The 17,604-nt window shown below is 29.3% G+C and overlaps 1 protein-coding gene across 1 annotated transcript in view; it reads right to left on the minus strand.

Moving 5' to 3' along the window:
- LOC136988565 (uncharacterized) overlaps positions 1-14,786 on the minus strand; it is a 59,274-nt gene extending 44,488 nt beyond the window's left edge. Inside the window, exon 1 of the mRNA XM_067286467.1 lies at positions 14,692-14,786. Coding sequence (XP_067142568.1) covers positions 14,692-14,716 — 25 coding nt within the window. The 5' untranslated portion in view covers positions 14,717-14,786. The remainder of the gene's footprint in view (positions 1-14,691) is intronic.
- Positions 14,787-17,604: the final 2,818 nt, after the last annotated feature.

A 17,604-nucleotide genomic window follows, 5' to 3' on the forward strand; every position in this document is an offset into this window, starting at 1 on the left:
ATATTGTAGGATTACGTCGATACAACAATCTTAAGTTGTTATTTTTGGCCACTTTCTTAATCATCGTGTGTAAGAAAGGAAAATAATTGAGAATCACTTTTCTCCCTTGATTCATAGGAGGAAGCTGCCGATTTTTTGTCCTCTGAAACCTGTCGATAAGTCCATCAATCTCCTTACTCCGATACCCATGTTGTAATGCTGTAGCACGAATGTAACTTAGTTCCTTATAGGTGTCAATAACACTGGTGCAATGCGTGTAAGCACGCTTGATCCAGGCATGGAACGCTGCGTATTTAAAATTCATCGGATCGACAGAATTTTTTGGTATAATAATGGGCTGATAGGTGGGTTTTCTATAAATGTCAGTCCATATTTGACCCTCCTTGCATGTGATTGAAAGATCAAGGAAATTTACGTTAAAAGCACTCTCTTGGTCTAGCGCTAAGGTCAAACCATATGGGTTTTTGTTGATTTCGTGCAGGAAATGCGGAGCGCTACAATCATTTTTCCAAAGGATGAAAACATCATCTACATATCTTGTATATAAAACAATCTGATGTTGAAAGATGGGTATGACCTTGCTTTCCAAACGCCGTAATACAAGTTCACATAAAATAGAGGACATAGGGCTCCCCATAGGCACCCCTCTTTCTTGCAAATATGTATCATCTTCAAATTCGAAAAACGACGTGTAACATATTAAATCTGCAAGTTCCAAAATGCTGGTATGGTATTTCGCTGCATTATCTATATTAGCAAAAAGAAAGTCCCTCAGTTCACAAAAACACGGTGGTAGTCTTATAGATGGAAACAAGGACTTAAAATCCATCACTGTCATATATTCGTTATTCTTGAGTGTAATGCTGTTGAGCTTTTCAACTAGTTGTACTGCGTTTTGTATAGCAAAGGGGTATTCTTGAATCTTCGGCTGGATAAACTTGACAAGCTGCTTCTCAAGGGCAAATGTAGGGGACCCGCATTTCTCTATTACCGGGCGTATTTGGCAATTAGGCTTGTGCGTCTTACCAAAAGCGAAAATTCTAGGCGTTTTTGGAGCCTGTAACACTGAGTTATGCAACCGCAAAATACGAGCCAATGGGGTTAACGAGAATTTCTTGACTCTTTGTTGCAGCGATTCCATGTATTTGTCGGGAGCATGTTGACATTCGGTGGTTCTGATGTAATCAAGTAATTTATGGTTGTAGGAATCACGCTTAATAAGGACCACACCTTTAGACTTATCCGCTTTAATAAGTACTACATCATTCATTTGTAGCCATTGCCTTGACCTTTCAATGCAGTTGTGGAATCGTCTTGCTTCTAAGTTAGAATTTCTTTCATTTGCGGATCTAAACCTTGTTTTCCATCTGATGTAATCTTGTCTGGTAGGATTCATGTCCTTAATAATTAATGACCAATGCAAAAGCATTATTTCAGCATGAAAATACACAATAGAAAATATATGAATTAAGGGTTTTTATGCTTTAGGGCCTGCATCAACTTTGATTTTGTTTTTTATTTTTATATTATACTGTATTTCATTAAAATTTTTATTTAATATTTCTTAATTTTTATTAAATTTTGTTAATCTTAGTTTTGTTCACTATATACTTATTTTGTATGTTTAAGTTTAAATTTGTATTTGGAATTTTAAGTTCAAATGTAAAATTTGAATATCTGAATATTCCATTTTTGTAACAGTTTAATCTTCAGGTTTAAAATTTAATTATACCTATGTTAATGGGTTGAATGCATTCATTCAATAAATAAAATTTTTTCTCAGCTAGCATTAGGTGATGGGGTAAGATAATTAGTGGAAAGAAAAAACAATTAAGGTGTATCATGTAAACACTAAACTTTTAAAGTTCTGGCAGTAAACAGCTTTAGCAGCATACATTTATATTTTCAGGTTATTTTAAACAACCATCATCAGGTGAATTGAACCACAAATTAGAACAACTTACATGTCCTTCCTGATACATTCCATATGAATTGTTCTAATTTGTGGTTCAGTTCACCTGATCATGGTGGTTAAAAGTGACTAATATTAATAGCATGCACTAATGTTTTCAAAGTATTTATTGATGGAAGTTTAAGATCTGTTGATGCAAAATTTGAATTTGTTACAAATTGTAGTATTTTTAAATAACTGTAAACAATTAATCTATATATATAAAACTAATATTGCTTATATAAAGTATTATTAAAATTGCAACATGAATATGAACAAAAGGACAGGGTTGGATCACCAAGGTGATCCAACCCTGGGAATAGAGGTCCTATAGAGGAATAGAGTCCATAATATAGAAATGCAATAGCATTTTCAGTTGAATATTTCTATGTTTAAATGATTGTCAATAAAATATATAGAAGCTATATTGATATCACTGTTTGTCCCAAAACAAACTAAAGTTCTCAATATCTCTTTAAAAGAATTGATACATATTTGGTAAATAAAAATAGATCCCTAGCACCATACTATCATCAATATTAAAATGTTTACTTCAAGAAGCCAGATCTTTAATTGAAAAATTAGAAATGGTTTTGTCCTGGTCTAGAACAAAAATGTTTATTTTTCAATTAAAAAATTTGAATTGAAAATTGGTAATAGATCTATATTATACATATTGTCTCAAACTCTTAGAACAAAGGTGTATTAAGTATCAAAATCAATGTTCCCTCAATTTTTTTTTGTAGATGAGTGGAACGTTATACTTCTCAAGCAAAAAAAAATTTTTGCTGAGCAGATTCTGAGCATATATATATAAAATCTTATTTTTTCCTATAAAAATTAAAATAATTAATTATAAAGTAGAGATTAAAATTCATTTTAAAACATACTTGCATACAAATTATCATCTTTTGTCAATGATTTAATGTATTTAATTGAAATGTGCGTAGCAATAATCATGTTGCAGACAGAGTGAGAAATAAGTAAACAACAATTCAAATCAGTGTGCATTCTCGCCTGCACGGCCACACAGCTTAGAGGGAGCATTGATCAAGATTGAATACAATATTTTTCCTATAGATTTTTTTTCCTTTTTTGCACTGACAAGTTCATAAGAGTCCAATTTTCCTTGTTGGATGATGCATTGAATTTGGATCAGATGTACTGTACAAATAACAGGAAATATGGAAGTAAATTAGATGAATCGATTTAAAAAATAAGTTAAATTATTTGATTTGATCTTTAATTATTTTAGAATATTTTTTGAAATAAATACTTTAAATGAGTTAAATAATTCTCTCTCATACTGGCGTTTTGGTTTAATCAATTTTTAAGCTATGACTTTTGAATATATTTGAATTTTTGTTATGTGAAGTTTTATTACACCTTTATTTCTTTAAAAAATGTTTCTTCAATTCTAAAATTGATTTTTAAAAATGCATATTTATTTGTCTCAAATAGAAATGCATCTTACATTTTCAATCCAAAACAAATCAGCAGCCATTGTAAACAAATTAGTATTATTGCATAACACACCATTTTCAGCTAAACTGCTTAACAATTACATCTGTTCAAATAAGTTTTGCTGGTTACAAGCATTTAAAAAATATGGCTTCAAAACAACATTATGAAGTAAAAAGAAAAGTCAGTAAAGATTAAAAGAGCAAAGTTTATTGTTTGCACAGAAGAGTGAAAATAACAAACAATATCTAATTCTTGACATTTGCATTGCTTTTCAAAATTGTTATTTAATAAAATTTATTTTAAAGATTTTGTTTTTCTTGTAAAAAAAAAAAACTTAAAATTTAATTTCAAAATCATGACCCTGAAATGAAATTTCAAAAAAATTATCAGTATTATATTTTCTAAGTTGAATTTTTCTACCATGGAGGTTGATTCCATAATGTTTTTGATTAATGTTAAAATTAACTGACCATTTCTATTACAGTTTTAAATTTTTTGCCTTCCTTTTTTAAGAGAAAAATATAATCTTGCATAGAGCACATGAAAAGCTAGTTACTGTATTGTTAAGCTCTGCATAAACTTTGTTCAATTGTCACTTTGGAGGATCCATATTCTTAATATGGAGCTTCAGAAATTTCTAGTTAATATTCTGTTGTATCATTTATTATTATTATTTGTTTTGTGATGTTTTGTATGCTTATGATAAAATTGCCAAACTCAATGTTGGCATTTTTGTGCTGAACTACAAATTTGAAAATTTAGCAAGCTGATCATATGCATGATAAAAATTTTCTTGATAATAATAAATGCATTATTATCTTCATTGTTCTATTAACTATTTTTCATCACAAACACAAATTAAATTTTATTTTAATGATATTATGGTGACATTCTATTATTTTGTATAATCAATTTAATTAATCTTTGCAAAATAATAATAATCTACCTTTTATAAATTGTGCTACATTCTTCAAATTAACTATGATCATCACAATATACAGCTTGCAGGAAAACACTTCAAAATATCTATTTAAAAAAGGTAATTGTGTTGTCTACTTACATACTTCAACTGCAATTCTTTAATTTTTAGAATATCATTTAATTGTCGTCAGAAATAATTATGTAGAAAAATGGATATAGCAGCACAAAACAAAAAACACATTTTAACTAACATTACAACCAAGGTATAAACACTAATGTAAACCATCCAAAGTGAGAAATCAAAATTCATAGAAGAAAAATATATAATATATTTGGTTCCTTCAAATGAAACAGACTGTAATAGCAACATTGATGATATTGAAGGAGAATAGGACACCTACACACAAGAACCTTATTATATCTCAGTAACACTAAATTTTAATTAAAACTAACGTTTTCAACCATAATCATGGTCTCCCCGGCTTTTGACCAGTACAATTCAAATATGGAATGCATTAAACATGTTTAAAATTATTTTAAAATACCGAAACATTTAAATGTTAGCACATACGACTAAAAATTATTTTCTATGTGATAAAAATATCCCTACACCACAAACAATAAATAATAAGATATAATTAATGGTGTAGAAAAGGTAGCTAAATGCTAGTGTTGCTCGTTTTTTTCATAGCACCACCTCTATGCATAAGAAATATTAGCGGCATCCTTTGTGTTAATACAGTTGTTGGCCAGGCTAGTCTTGTATATTTCTAATGCTTCCAGGTTGCAAAGGTGCTCTACTTGATGTGACCGTCTTACCAATTTGGCTTTATGGAGGTCGGCTTATATTATGGGGTCCGTGGCATAGGTGGCTAGATTATCATTCCCAGTAATTCTGCAAGAAAGTTGTAGAGTGGTGACCTACTCAGAAATAAAACAAGTGGAGAGAGGTGTGTATATCTGTTGGATGGGACTATTTTTAGATTCTTTGGGCTGTATGGCAAATTTACTGTGTCTAAATCTTTACATATAATAAATCACATACAGTGGATGTCTGAGTCTGTTTCATTTGAAGGAAACAAATAGATATGGATTTTCTGGGATTAAAATATATAATCAGCTGGGCTTTTGGGACATAATTATCCAGTTTTTAAATGAGACTATCATCATCCAGTAAATAGTTGTGCAAAGATACTCAGTATATTTATAAACTAACAACAGGTTTAAAAATAATCTGTTCTCAAAGTGAAGGAATAAACTATTATTGACTATTTTCAATAAGCTAAAATAGTATTATTAATTCATTGTATATTCATTTCTAAACGGCTTCATCCATACTTTTCTTTACATAAAAAAAAAAAAAGAAATAAAGTGCTTCAATAATTTTAATCCACAGTATTATACTAAAAATTTATTATACTTGTAATATTTTAAAATAAATAGTCTAATAAGTAAGTAAAAAATTCAATGATTATTCAATGATTAAATTGTCGATTTGTTTCAAATGTTCCACACAAGTACTGACATATAATCAATTCAACTAATAGATTTAGTACCGCAGACTGATTCATTTCATTTCATCAGCATTAAATAGATAAGATCAGTGTGTGTGACTGGAACACTATTTCATATTGTTATCGTACATAAGTTCCACTGAACTGATTATGTGATAATATCAAATAGTGCATTGAAAAAGTTTGAACTTCCTTAGATACATATATAAACATCTCAAAACCCAATGATTATATTCAAAAAAACTAAGGAAGTTCAGCTTTAAGGCAAGTACTATAGGAAAACAATACTTGATGTACAGATTGATGCATTTTCATTTTAATGTAGTTCATTAATTACAGTTAATGCAGTTTCATATTACAAGTTACTTGAAAATAGTTCATTAAGTCTTATTCTCACTACAACACACAATTTACAGAATTGGACCATGTTATATTGAAAAAGTATGTATCAACCACATTAACCAAGGACTATCTACATATAAAAACAGAAATCAAAATGCAGTTCTTAAAATCTTTGAATTTTTACTTATAGTTTTCAGTTCTTTTCACTTAAATTTCAATTAAAATCCTTTTGCAAGGATGTATTGATATTAAGTGTTCCATTAGATCATAACACAATGTCTTTAGTAAATAAGCTTAATATTAAAAAAGGGGTAATATTTCATGTATTTTATTTGCATCATTTGAATATTGTATAATTGTACATATGCAATTACAAAAATAAAGAATATATTATAAAATTTTGTTTTTGTATTAGTCTATCCTGGATTTTTAAAATTTTTTATAAGTATCCAATATCAGAAAGATTTTTAAACATATTTGCATAATGCAAAGAAGAGCCTATAAAGAAAAATTTGCTCTGCTGGTGTAGACTGTGTTCCAACAGTTGGAATGGACTTGAAGACTTTACAAAAATAAAAACCAAAAAGAATTTTTTTACTATTTTTATGATATACTCCACCCTGAATGTTTTAAATTTTTATCTTACAATAATTATATAAATTTCTCCTAAATCTTGCTTATTTTCAGTTCTTAAATGTGGCTGTTGAAATGCAACTAACTGATAACTTTATGATCACCCTGCTACAAACTAGTCTTAACCATTAAGTTATACAGGAAAATAGAAATTTAATATGACAAAACAGAAAAGGATGAGAAAGAAACACACCCATTAATAGTGTTGCCACCTTTACAAAAATCGCTGATCCGGATGGGAGGTCAGGTTTGTTCAAACAGAAGTTCCTGATGCACGTGCAGTGTCATTTTACAATGCAAAGAATATCATGCATGCTGGTTCTAAATCAGTTACTCCTATACAAGTCCCTAGTCCCTAACTGTAACATACAAGCAAAAGAAAAAAAACGTTGAGACGCAGGTTGCACGTCACACATCAGCATAAACAGAGTAACATGGTGGAATGGCAAATGAGTTTCGGTGAGCGCGAGATCTTTCGTTGTTCAAATGGTGTAAATTTATAACAATATTTGTAAGAACTTTGTTTCGTCGTAATTTCACAATTTCTACAAAATTCCCGGACAAAATTAATAGTTCGCCCAGACAGTGAGTCAATTCTCAGACTGTCTGGGTGATAACACTACTCATTAATGACACCTTACTTTTTGGTAAGGTGTCATTAATGGGTGTTTGAACCTTTTTTACATGTTGTGAAACTTTACATAGAAGATTATTAAACTGAATCGAAATGGGAAAATAAAATAAATTTTTGGAGTAAGATATATGTCAAAATTTTTTTTTACTAACCTGCACATTATGTTTGTTTAAAAGACTATTTGAGAGTGCTGGTTACACAATGGATGGGTTATATACATGAATTTTAAGTTACTATTACAAACTCACATACTTAAGAAGCTGTTGCTCTTTTGATACAAAATATACAATGAGACTGTTATGCAAAGTTTTATTTTGTTTCAGCAATTTTCTGTGGGGTATATACAGAAAAATACATTAGTAGTTTAGTGATGTAATTTTCAACAAAAAATACAAAAATAGCTTTAATCATTATTAAACTATAAAGCTATTATTACTTCTATTGATATTTGCTCAAAATATTTTGATATTTTATTGATTAAAAAAAATCAATAGAAGCTAATGTTAAATGTGATAATACTAAAAAACATTTATTTGCAAACTATAGTAATTAACACTACTTTATTATCCAATTTTTTTCAAAAACTTCATGTTTACTCCTTATTTGATTATTATTAACATTTAAGATCAAAAAAACATATGTGATGCACATAACAAAACATGCAGATATTATTCAAACTTGTTACTATTCATGTATAGTAATTTCAAAACTTGACTATTTTACTGGTTTATTAAGATATATACTTTAATTATAGAATGGTTATGTATTATAAATACTATATATTACAAAATTAACATTCTAAAAAAAGTCAATATTTTATTAGGTAGATATCAAACAATTATCAAATGAAGACATGCAATTCATATGTATATTTGAGACTTTTGAAATTAGTTTACAGTATACAGAACTGAACAGTATATCATTGTTGTTTAATATGGGAATTCTGCAAGCAGTGGTGCCCATAGACTATGAAAAAGGGGGCACAAGCTATTAAAAAAGGGCACCATAAATTATACAAGGAGCTTCAAATTCGATGATTCAATGTTGTGTCAGTGCTCTCACAAGGTGACACTGGTTGCACTTTGAGCTAACTTGGCCTTGAAAACAAGGAATGTGTCAACATACGACAGTTTCATGGGTAAATGGACAAATATTGTTCATTAGTTTATTTTATATTTGCAGAATAGGCTAGAAGTCACAAATTTTCTATTGTTTGGGTCCTTCTTGGAGATTAGGAAAAGCAAACCAAGATGAAAAGGGAGGGCACATGTCCCAATATACAGTGCCCTTGGCTGCTAGGTATATATATGCTATTATGTAAAGTAAAATGAATTGTACTTTGATTCTTAAAATGTGTTTTTTAATTAAACAAACATCTTTACACAAGTGAGAAATATTTGGATCTAATGTTTTCAGTCTCACTGTTCAAAGGTGTTATTTCAAGCATTTTATTGTACCATGAGACATTGTGGTCACACAAATAACTGTTCTCTGAATGGGAGATGACATAAGATGGCACTGTACTGTTTAAAAAGACTCTTATAGGTAAGCATGTGGAACAAAACTGTCTTAATATATGAAATAAAAATGATTCTTTTGTGTTTATTGGTGATGATTTTGATTAGTAAAAAACAACTTTAATCGTGTACAGTAATTCATATGATTAGTATGTAATAAAAATCAAGACATTTTGTGATTTTATTTTTCTTGGATGCTGCAGTTCTGCAATGCTTATCACGAGCTTCTGGAACTGAACAAAAAAATAATTGTAATAGTGTTGAAAACATCTAAGTTTTTAAATGTCAAATAAAATTTTTATTTCCATTGTAATAAATTTCATTTAATATAAAACAAAACTTGAAATGATTTCAGAATATTTTAAAGTGAAAAAATGAATAAGAATTGAAAAACTAAATTATTTTCATAATTTCTGTAATCTTTAGAATAAAATCAAACCACATGGAAACCATAAATCACAGCAAAAACTTTGATTCTAACATTTTGTGCTGTATTTAACCAACATTCTTCAAGTAGTGCACAAAAAATAACAACAGAATAATTCCAATATATAATAAAATATTGAAGAGTTAACATCATTTTTATATTATTAATAGCATTAAAATAGTCTACATAAATATCTTACTCTGGTAAAATATGTCAATATCTTAAATGAAAAAATGTAAGTTTATTGGAAAAGTTACAGGCTACTACACTAAAGTGACATAGGGACAATTCTTTCAACATTTTGTTAATGTTGAAAGACCTGTTCACATGTTGAAAAAATTGTCAATAACTAAGTCCATCCTGTCAATATTTGTTGACAGGGTGGTCTTAATTATGCATATATCAATACAAAATAATTTAGAGTTGATCTGAAAAAAGTCTTAAATACTACTAAAAACAAATATATTTAGGGATACGTTAATTTGAAATCTTAGTACTGACTATTCTGAGAGTTTGATAAGTTTTTCTCAGAATACTTTATACTAAAGATCTTCATTTCTAATATTTTTAGAAAGTGACTTTATAAATCAGTAACAAAGTCAAATTTTTATGACAATAGAATTTATTTAATTTTAAAACTGCAATTTTGGTTTTATTTTTCTTAAAATTCAATCAACTGGGCACACAGAACAAAGTTTACTGTAAAATTTTGCTCTGTATTTTAATCTCATTGTCAAATAACTTTGCTCCATGTACCCATTGATTACATTAAGTAAAATAAAACCTGAACTACATTTTGAAAGCTTTGTAAATAAATTCTATTCTATTGTGAATCTTAAAGATTTGATATGATAAAATATGCTTAATTTAAAGTTGAAACAGTATTTAGATTTTGATTATTTTAATCATCAGGAAAAAAAAATTACATTTATTAAACTCAACTAATTTTTATAGAACTAAACCTGAGTACAGTAATACCCCGAACTTGTGCGATAGGTGGGACCAAGTGATAACCGCGTAAGTCGAATTCATGCAAGTCGGGGTATAACTTCGCATATAAATACATATACAAATTATTTTTAATTGGGGCCGGAGATTAAAGAAAACAATAATTTAGAAAAAAATGTTTAATAAAATCTTAGATAATACATATGTATAACAAATTATACTATTAAAATCGTAAATCGAAGTTATTTTGATGTAGAAGTCTTCATAAAATCTAAAATTTGTCTGATGGCTCAAAGATTTTATTTTCTCCCACAAAATTTCCTCGTAGCATGCTAATAATTTTTTTATTTCTCGTTTTGTAGAAGAAATGCGCTCTTCGTTGGATTCTATATTTTCTAAAATTTGTAACCCCTTTTCAATTAAACTGAGGCCTTTTGTCAAGTTTCCAACAGTCATTCAATCATCTGATTGAACTGGGTCTAAAGGATCAAGTTTTGCCAATTCACAAATTTTCATTTTTGTATTGAAGTCTTTATCTTTGGAATGTAAAGTTAACATTATTAAAGTTTCTCTTTTCTTGTTTGATGCAGAAGAATCAGTTCTACTTCGTTTGGATGACATAGTAGTCTCTCAAGTCTCCATAGATATAACAAACACAGAAATAAATAACACAAAATAAATTGTAGCTATGCGTCGATTCCATGCGATAGGTCTAAACATGAGGCTGAACAATAGTTGGGGGGTGAGTAATCAAGAGTTGTGTGGCGCGCAAACAAAAGACGAATCGTCAAGATTTGAAAATTGTGTAACTCCGGGTTCGCGTAAGTCGAGATATTACTGTACTTTGTTAATTTTGAAATAAAATAACTAAAGATATATAATTTTCCAAAAGTAAAATTATCATAGTATCCAGTCCATAGTATCCATACTATTAGACAAAGTCAATCTAATCTTACATTCTGACTATTCAAAGTTAAAAAAAAATGACATTAGTTTGGATATTTATGTTCAAAAAGTGTAACTGTCATTCAAATTTCTATTATTTTTTTCATCACTACCTAAAATATTAGAAACATCATAACTGATTATTATGAACAAAGATGTTTATGTAATATATACTCCATTGAGATGCAACATTATTATTTAAAAATAACATTGAATTTATTAAATTGGGAATTTAATGCACGATAAAATTTATAAACAAACAATTTGCTTAAATTATCAATCATTATAGGTAAACATTATATGAATAAAACAAAGTCATCAATAATTTAACTAGAACACAGTAAAAAATCATTTTTCTCTATTTTTAGATTAAAATATTTAAGTTTTCCACAAATTAGATTCATCAGAAATAATCAATATGTTTATTTAAAACGAATAAAAGTTAATATTTTTTATATAAAACTATTTCATTGAAACATTACACTCTCTAAATAAAAGTATTAAAAAATGTCTAAATTCATTTAAAAAAAAATCATACTTTATCAAATAACTGTATATAATAATTCATTATTAATTTAAATATGTTCGACTCAACCAACGTGCATACAAATGTCTACCGAACTAATTTTTAGTGATTTATTAGACGAGACTGCTGGAACATATCCAAGAAACATTTCTTAGCCCTAAGATAATTTTGTTGACAAACATAATTTAATATCGTGTATTCAAGCTAATATTTTATATCGTAAGACAATTTTGTCATTAAATTTAATATATAATATAATCAAATTTAATATGAAATTTGCAGTATTGGAAAGAAATTCAACAAGATTTAGAAATAAATCAATAAAAGTTTGTTCTTAGATACAATAATTTACAATTTTACTTTCGTTTAAATGTTATTAGCACGTATCCTTTAAAGAAATTGGGATATTAATATATTTAGCAGTACTATATTGTAATACACAGCCAATTTTTAAATACATTAATTCCTAAAAAATATCTATTATATTTTTCCAATGTACTGCTAGAAATAAGAGATTAAACCAGTTAATATATAGGTTACTATATATATATATATACACACACACACCACTTAATAAATAGTGCATAATAAAAATTCACATATGACTAATACCAAATAAAGCAGAATGAATTGAATATGGAAAAAAGGAGGAAGGGGAGAAAATTAGCACAGAAGAAACCAATTCAATTTACAAAGGAAAAATAAAATTATGCATAGATATTAAACTAATTCAATTGGGTGGGGATAAGATAAGGAAAGTATCCAATAAACACGTGACATTTGTCCAGGATTCTATATGTCGCCCTGGCAACAGCAGCGAGTGTAGTCTAGACAATGGCAGAGAGCTCAGACCAGCAGACGGCTCGACCTACTTTCACTGCAAAGCAACCGAGTTCAACGGAGCAGCGCTACTTCATTATCGATCGCGTTCATCCAATTGCCTTCGCGCTATCTTCTCTTGTAATGTTCATTGTTTCACACCTGATTGATGACCTTTAAAAGCAACTGTATTGATTAACTATCAATTAAATTATCGTTTACGGTCAAAACGTAAACCCTCGTAAAAGAAAAAAAATCTATCCGAATAAGTTTCTGATTTCTTTGGAAATTGGAGTCCGTGAATAAACATTGATCCGGGAAAGATCCGATTTCCAGGATCCGAGTGAGTCATGGCTGACTGCTAGAATATTCCCGAGAGACCAAATGCTCAGGGTTTGTTTTTCGCAACGACCAATGATGTTGTAATAGGGGAGGAAGAAGATCGCATCTTAGATAATCCGCTCTCCATTAAGAAACGGTAACCATAGCGACACCTATGAGTTAAAGTTGGGATTTTTTTTTCCAAATATATTAAAAAAATTTTTCTGCGAAATTAAGAATTCTATATTAGCCCTTTTCATTATTATTATTTCTCGGAATTCGTGTATCGTCGCAATAATAGTTCTAGAAAATTGCATGTCGTATCGACGTGTTCCCAATCGCAGGCGCCAGAAATTCTGCGAGTTTTCTGTAACGACCAGAGGCGGGATGTGACAGTTTACCCCCGTCACGTGACCGTAGTTTAGCATTAGTCATCGTGTGCTGACCGCACAATGAAATAAATCAATATTAAAGTATTTCGTAGCCGGCCGACTCTCGATAAGATTAAAAGGGCGAAACATCTGTAAAAACGTCCGATCCCTCTGTTACTAGGCGGTTTTTAAGACCACCCTATCTCTGTCAAGGTCACCGCTGCCGCAAGGGTGGGGAACTATAAATTCGTGCGGACTAACATGTAGTCCAACTTCCTAGCGAATTCCCTGATTAATCGGTTCTGCCATACAGAAAGCGAGATGGCCTGACCCATTTAGTAATCGGTAACGTTATTGGTGGATTGGGAAGATCGTTGAGAAAAGGTTGTAACAGCGTGTTTTGTATGTATATTATATCACCATGGTATTTTCGACCAGCTTTTTGGATTTGGAGCCGCCCCAGTAGCTGGCATGTGGCGCCAAAGCACGGAACTATCGATCTTTACCATTTCGACTCTGTGCTAGATATGAGATTGTGTGAACGGTCACTAACCCGTGACTTCTATCTCATCCTGAATCATACCGACTTCCCGATACTATCAGGACCCAAATGTACCCTAACGCGATCATTTTTATGTATTGATGGCGTCTGAATATCATCCATAATAAACAGCTTCAATCAATACTCGACATAAAGCTAGTCTAAGAGGTACCCAAGCGGATCCTTAAGAAAATAAATTCTTTTATTTATGTATAAATCGACGCGAACCGGCAAATGATTCTTCTCCACAATTCTTGTCACGAACTTCATCTCAAATCTTCAAAAAAAAAACAAAACAAAAAAGTCCCGTTAGTCCGATGATAAAAACTAGAAAAACAAAAATCGCGCACATCAATAAGCTTTTAAGTGACATTTAAAAATATAAATTAATAGTTTTTGACATTTCGAAGAATTTCTAAATTATAATTTACGTTTTATTAACGTAAATATTCCATTTTTCTTGTTAGAAAAAGCATTCACCATTTGATTTTCTGTGCCTTAAATATCGGAGGAACACACGAGGCCCTATCGCTTATTATGGTAATCAATAAAACTAAATGGAGACCCAGATTTTTGTAATGTAAATCGCTAAAAATCTACTTAGACAATTTTAAAAATTATAATGGGAAATTTTCCCGACGAAAATGACAAAAACTGAATAAATTCTTTAAAAAATATATATATATAAAATATATATACTAAAAAATATAATCGTATTTTAAATTATTATAAATTGCTTAAGAATACCTTTCATGAGATTAATTTGAATATTTAATAAATAAATAAACGTCAAAAAATAATGGAAAAATAAACTTACGAGGTGAATCACCGCCGGACGCCATGACGCTAAACAATCCAAACCAAACCAACTCCTTGACTGAACAACCGGCGTTAAAGACGATGCTATATATACTGTTAAAATTATATTAACTATTACGAATTTTCTTACTATATTAATAATTTTTATAAAATTTAAATTATTTTTAATATAATTTTAACGGTATTTATCAGTAATATATAAATGACATTTATAATAATTCTGCATACGATCATGTGATTCACGTGACCAAAATTTCCTTCGGGTTTTGAATCACATGATCATTCGTGTAGTGTGTGATTCTATTCCGAGTGTGTTTTAATTGAAAATATATTTTTCTGCAATAAATCTTATCGTGATATAATTGTACAGTTAAACTATTAAAGATGAAGAAAAAAGGTTAGTTTTTATTATAAATTATATATATATATATATATATAAAAATTTTGATGAGTGTGTATGTATGTATTGCATTCAGTGTGTGTGTGTATTCACAAAATGCATAAACTATTATTGATAATGGCCAATGCCATTACAAAGTAAACTACTCAATTAAATTGCTTGTTCATTATGTAAAAAACACAAATATGAAAATATAATTATCTGATTAATTCTGTATGGAGAATATTTAGGAATTATTATGTTTAGAGATTGATTAAATATATGAAATATTTTCAAATAAATTTGACATTATGAATTAACAGATGTATTATGCAAAGAATAGATTCTCTCTTTTTCGTGGCCAATTCTGCTTTATTATTATTTTATTTTTAATTGTGATTAATGTCTCGCCTTGCATTTTCTGCTGATCTGATGTTATTTATACTTGTTTAAATGTCAAGTTTAAAGTAAATGTTATAAATTTGTAATAGCAAATGTAATGTAATTAATGAATTTTTATGATTTCAATAATTAGAGCAACTTACAAATCAGTTTTTTTCTTGTGTAATAATTTTATATTAAGTGTGCGGAATTAAAAAAGATAGGGCTGTAAATGAGCTGTAAAGATAACTCATATATTCTGTATATGCTTACTATAAGTAGTGTATTCATAAAAGGTACTGCTAGTCTCTTGTTTCAATTTCACATGATATCTACAATAATGTTTTTATATGCAAGTTAGATTTGTATTTCCATATGAATCACTACAAAGTAGATACAAACTGCCATTTTATTTCTTTTTCGTGACTATTCATCAGTTCGTTAAGAGTTGAAAATATCTCGACTGTTGGCAAACTTGTGTTTGTTCAACCAATCAATTTTTCACAACTAGTGTTAAATCTTTTCAATCAATCATGTTTAACTCAATTTGTATTCAAAAACATGTCAAAATGTGAACAAAATTTTGCTTTGGTTACTGTTTGTTTTTTTTTGTTTATTGTGGTTTTTATGACAGTTTGAATTTAGCTTTAGTGCCAAGCTTCTTGTATATAATTCAATTGAATAAAATTTAAAATATTTGCATTTATACACGTGTGTGTTTGTAACATTTACTATTCTGTGTTCTGCATTGACTTCTCTCATATCTAATCATTCTATATAGTTACATTTTCAAACAAAAATCTGTAAAGTATTTAATGTAAATATTACATTAAAAAAAGTAGCATTGGTAATTTAATAGCAATATTAAACTTTTACTGAAATTTGTTCTTGTTCCATAAATTAAATTAAAGAATACAATGAAAAACTAAAAAAAGTTCTTATATAGTTTTCAGTAAATATAAAAATTTATAAATCCTCATTTCCTATATATAATATGAAGCTTGCTACTATAAATAGTAATAATATTAGATCACAATGTGAAAATGATGATAGATTGTTCCCAAGAGTTGTCATTACTAAAGATGATGTCATATCAGATTGTCATGTGAACTGAATATTTGCTAAAGTATAATAATAAATTATAGTGCTATCTTGATTGTCTATTGATTCTATGTCTATTGACATGAATTCGAACATGACTGATGAGTTACATAAATGGCATTATGACCAAATCTTTTATATATCTTTTCCCTTATTTAAATGAAGTGAGCATTATAGTTAAAACTTTATAGATAACTAGCTGTTACCCACGACTTTGCCCGTGCAGATTTTGCAAGCAAACACCATTTATATCCAGTATTTCAATTACCATAGTAATTGTTATGGAACACTTACTGCTAAGAATGATGAGAATTGCTGAGAATCAAACAGAACTGTTTTCAATTTGATCAATTTTCTGGAATGTTCTATAATCGAACCAATATGCAATAACAAATTTGAATCTAAAATGGTTTCGAACATTTGGTTAAAAAATCAAAATACATAAAAATATTTATAACAATGTTATCAATTTAATATACCTAAGTGCTCAATGAAGACTAAATGCAGTTTAAAACAAAAAATTGCATCTAAAATAGTACAGTAGAAGCCGTTCTTCCAGTTAAGCCTTAATGCTCCCCCCCCCCCCCGCAGAGGAATTTCAAAAAATCCCTTCTTAGGGTTGATTTACACACAACAGTGACGTGCCAGCACAGTGCAGTAAGCATTGATAAATATCACACATAGCCAATCAGTGTTTCATGTACAACACTTGTAGGATTGACAGAATACAGATCACGTGTCGTAGATGAAACTCTGATTGGCTATGTATGATATTTATCGATGTTTATGTACCAAACGGTCTCTGTGCCGGCACGTCATTGTTGTGTGTAAATCGACCCTTAGTGTGCATTCCCATGGCGTACCCTACTTAAAGTTTAAAACAAAAAATTGCATCTAAAATAGTACAGTAGAAGCCATTCTTCAGGTTAAGCCTTAATGCTCTCCCTCTCTCCCCCACAGGGAATTTCGAAAAATCCCTTCTTAGTGTGCTTTTTCATGACGTACCCCAACTGTGTACCAAATTTCACCTCTTTAGGTCCAGTAGTTTGC

This window comes from Centruroides vittatus, unplaced genomic scaffold (genome assembly GCF_030686945.1).
Source record: "Centruroides vittatus isolate TY-2023 unplaced genomic scaffold, ASM3068694v2 scaffold_3315, whole genome shotgun sequence".
Taxonomy (NCBI): domain Eukaryota; kingdom Metazoa; phylum Arthropoda; class Arachnida; order Scorpiones; family Buthidae; genus Centruroides; species Centruroides vittatus.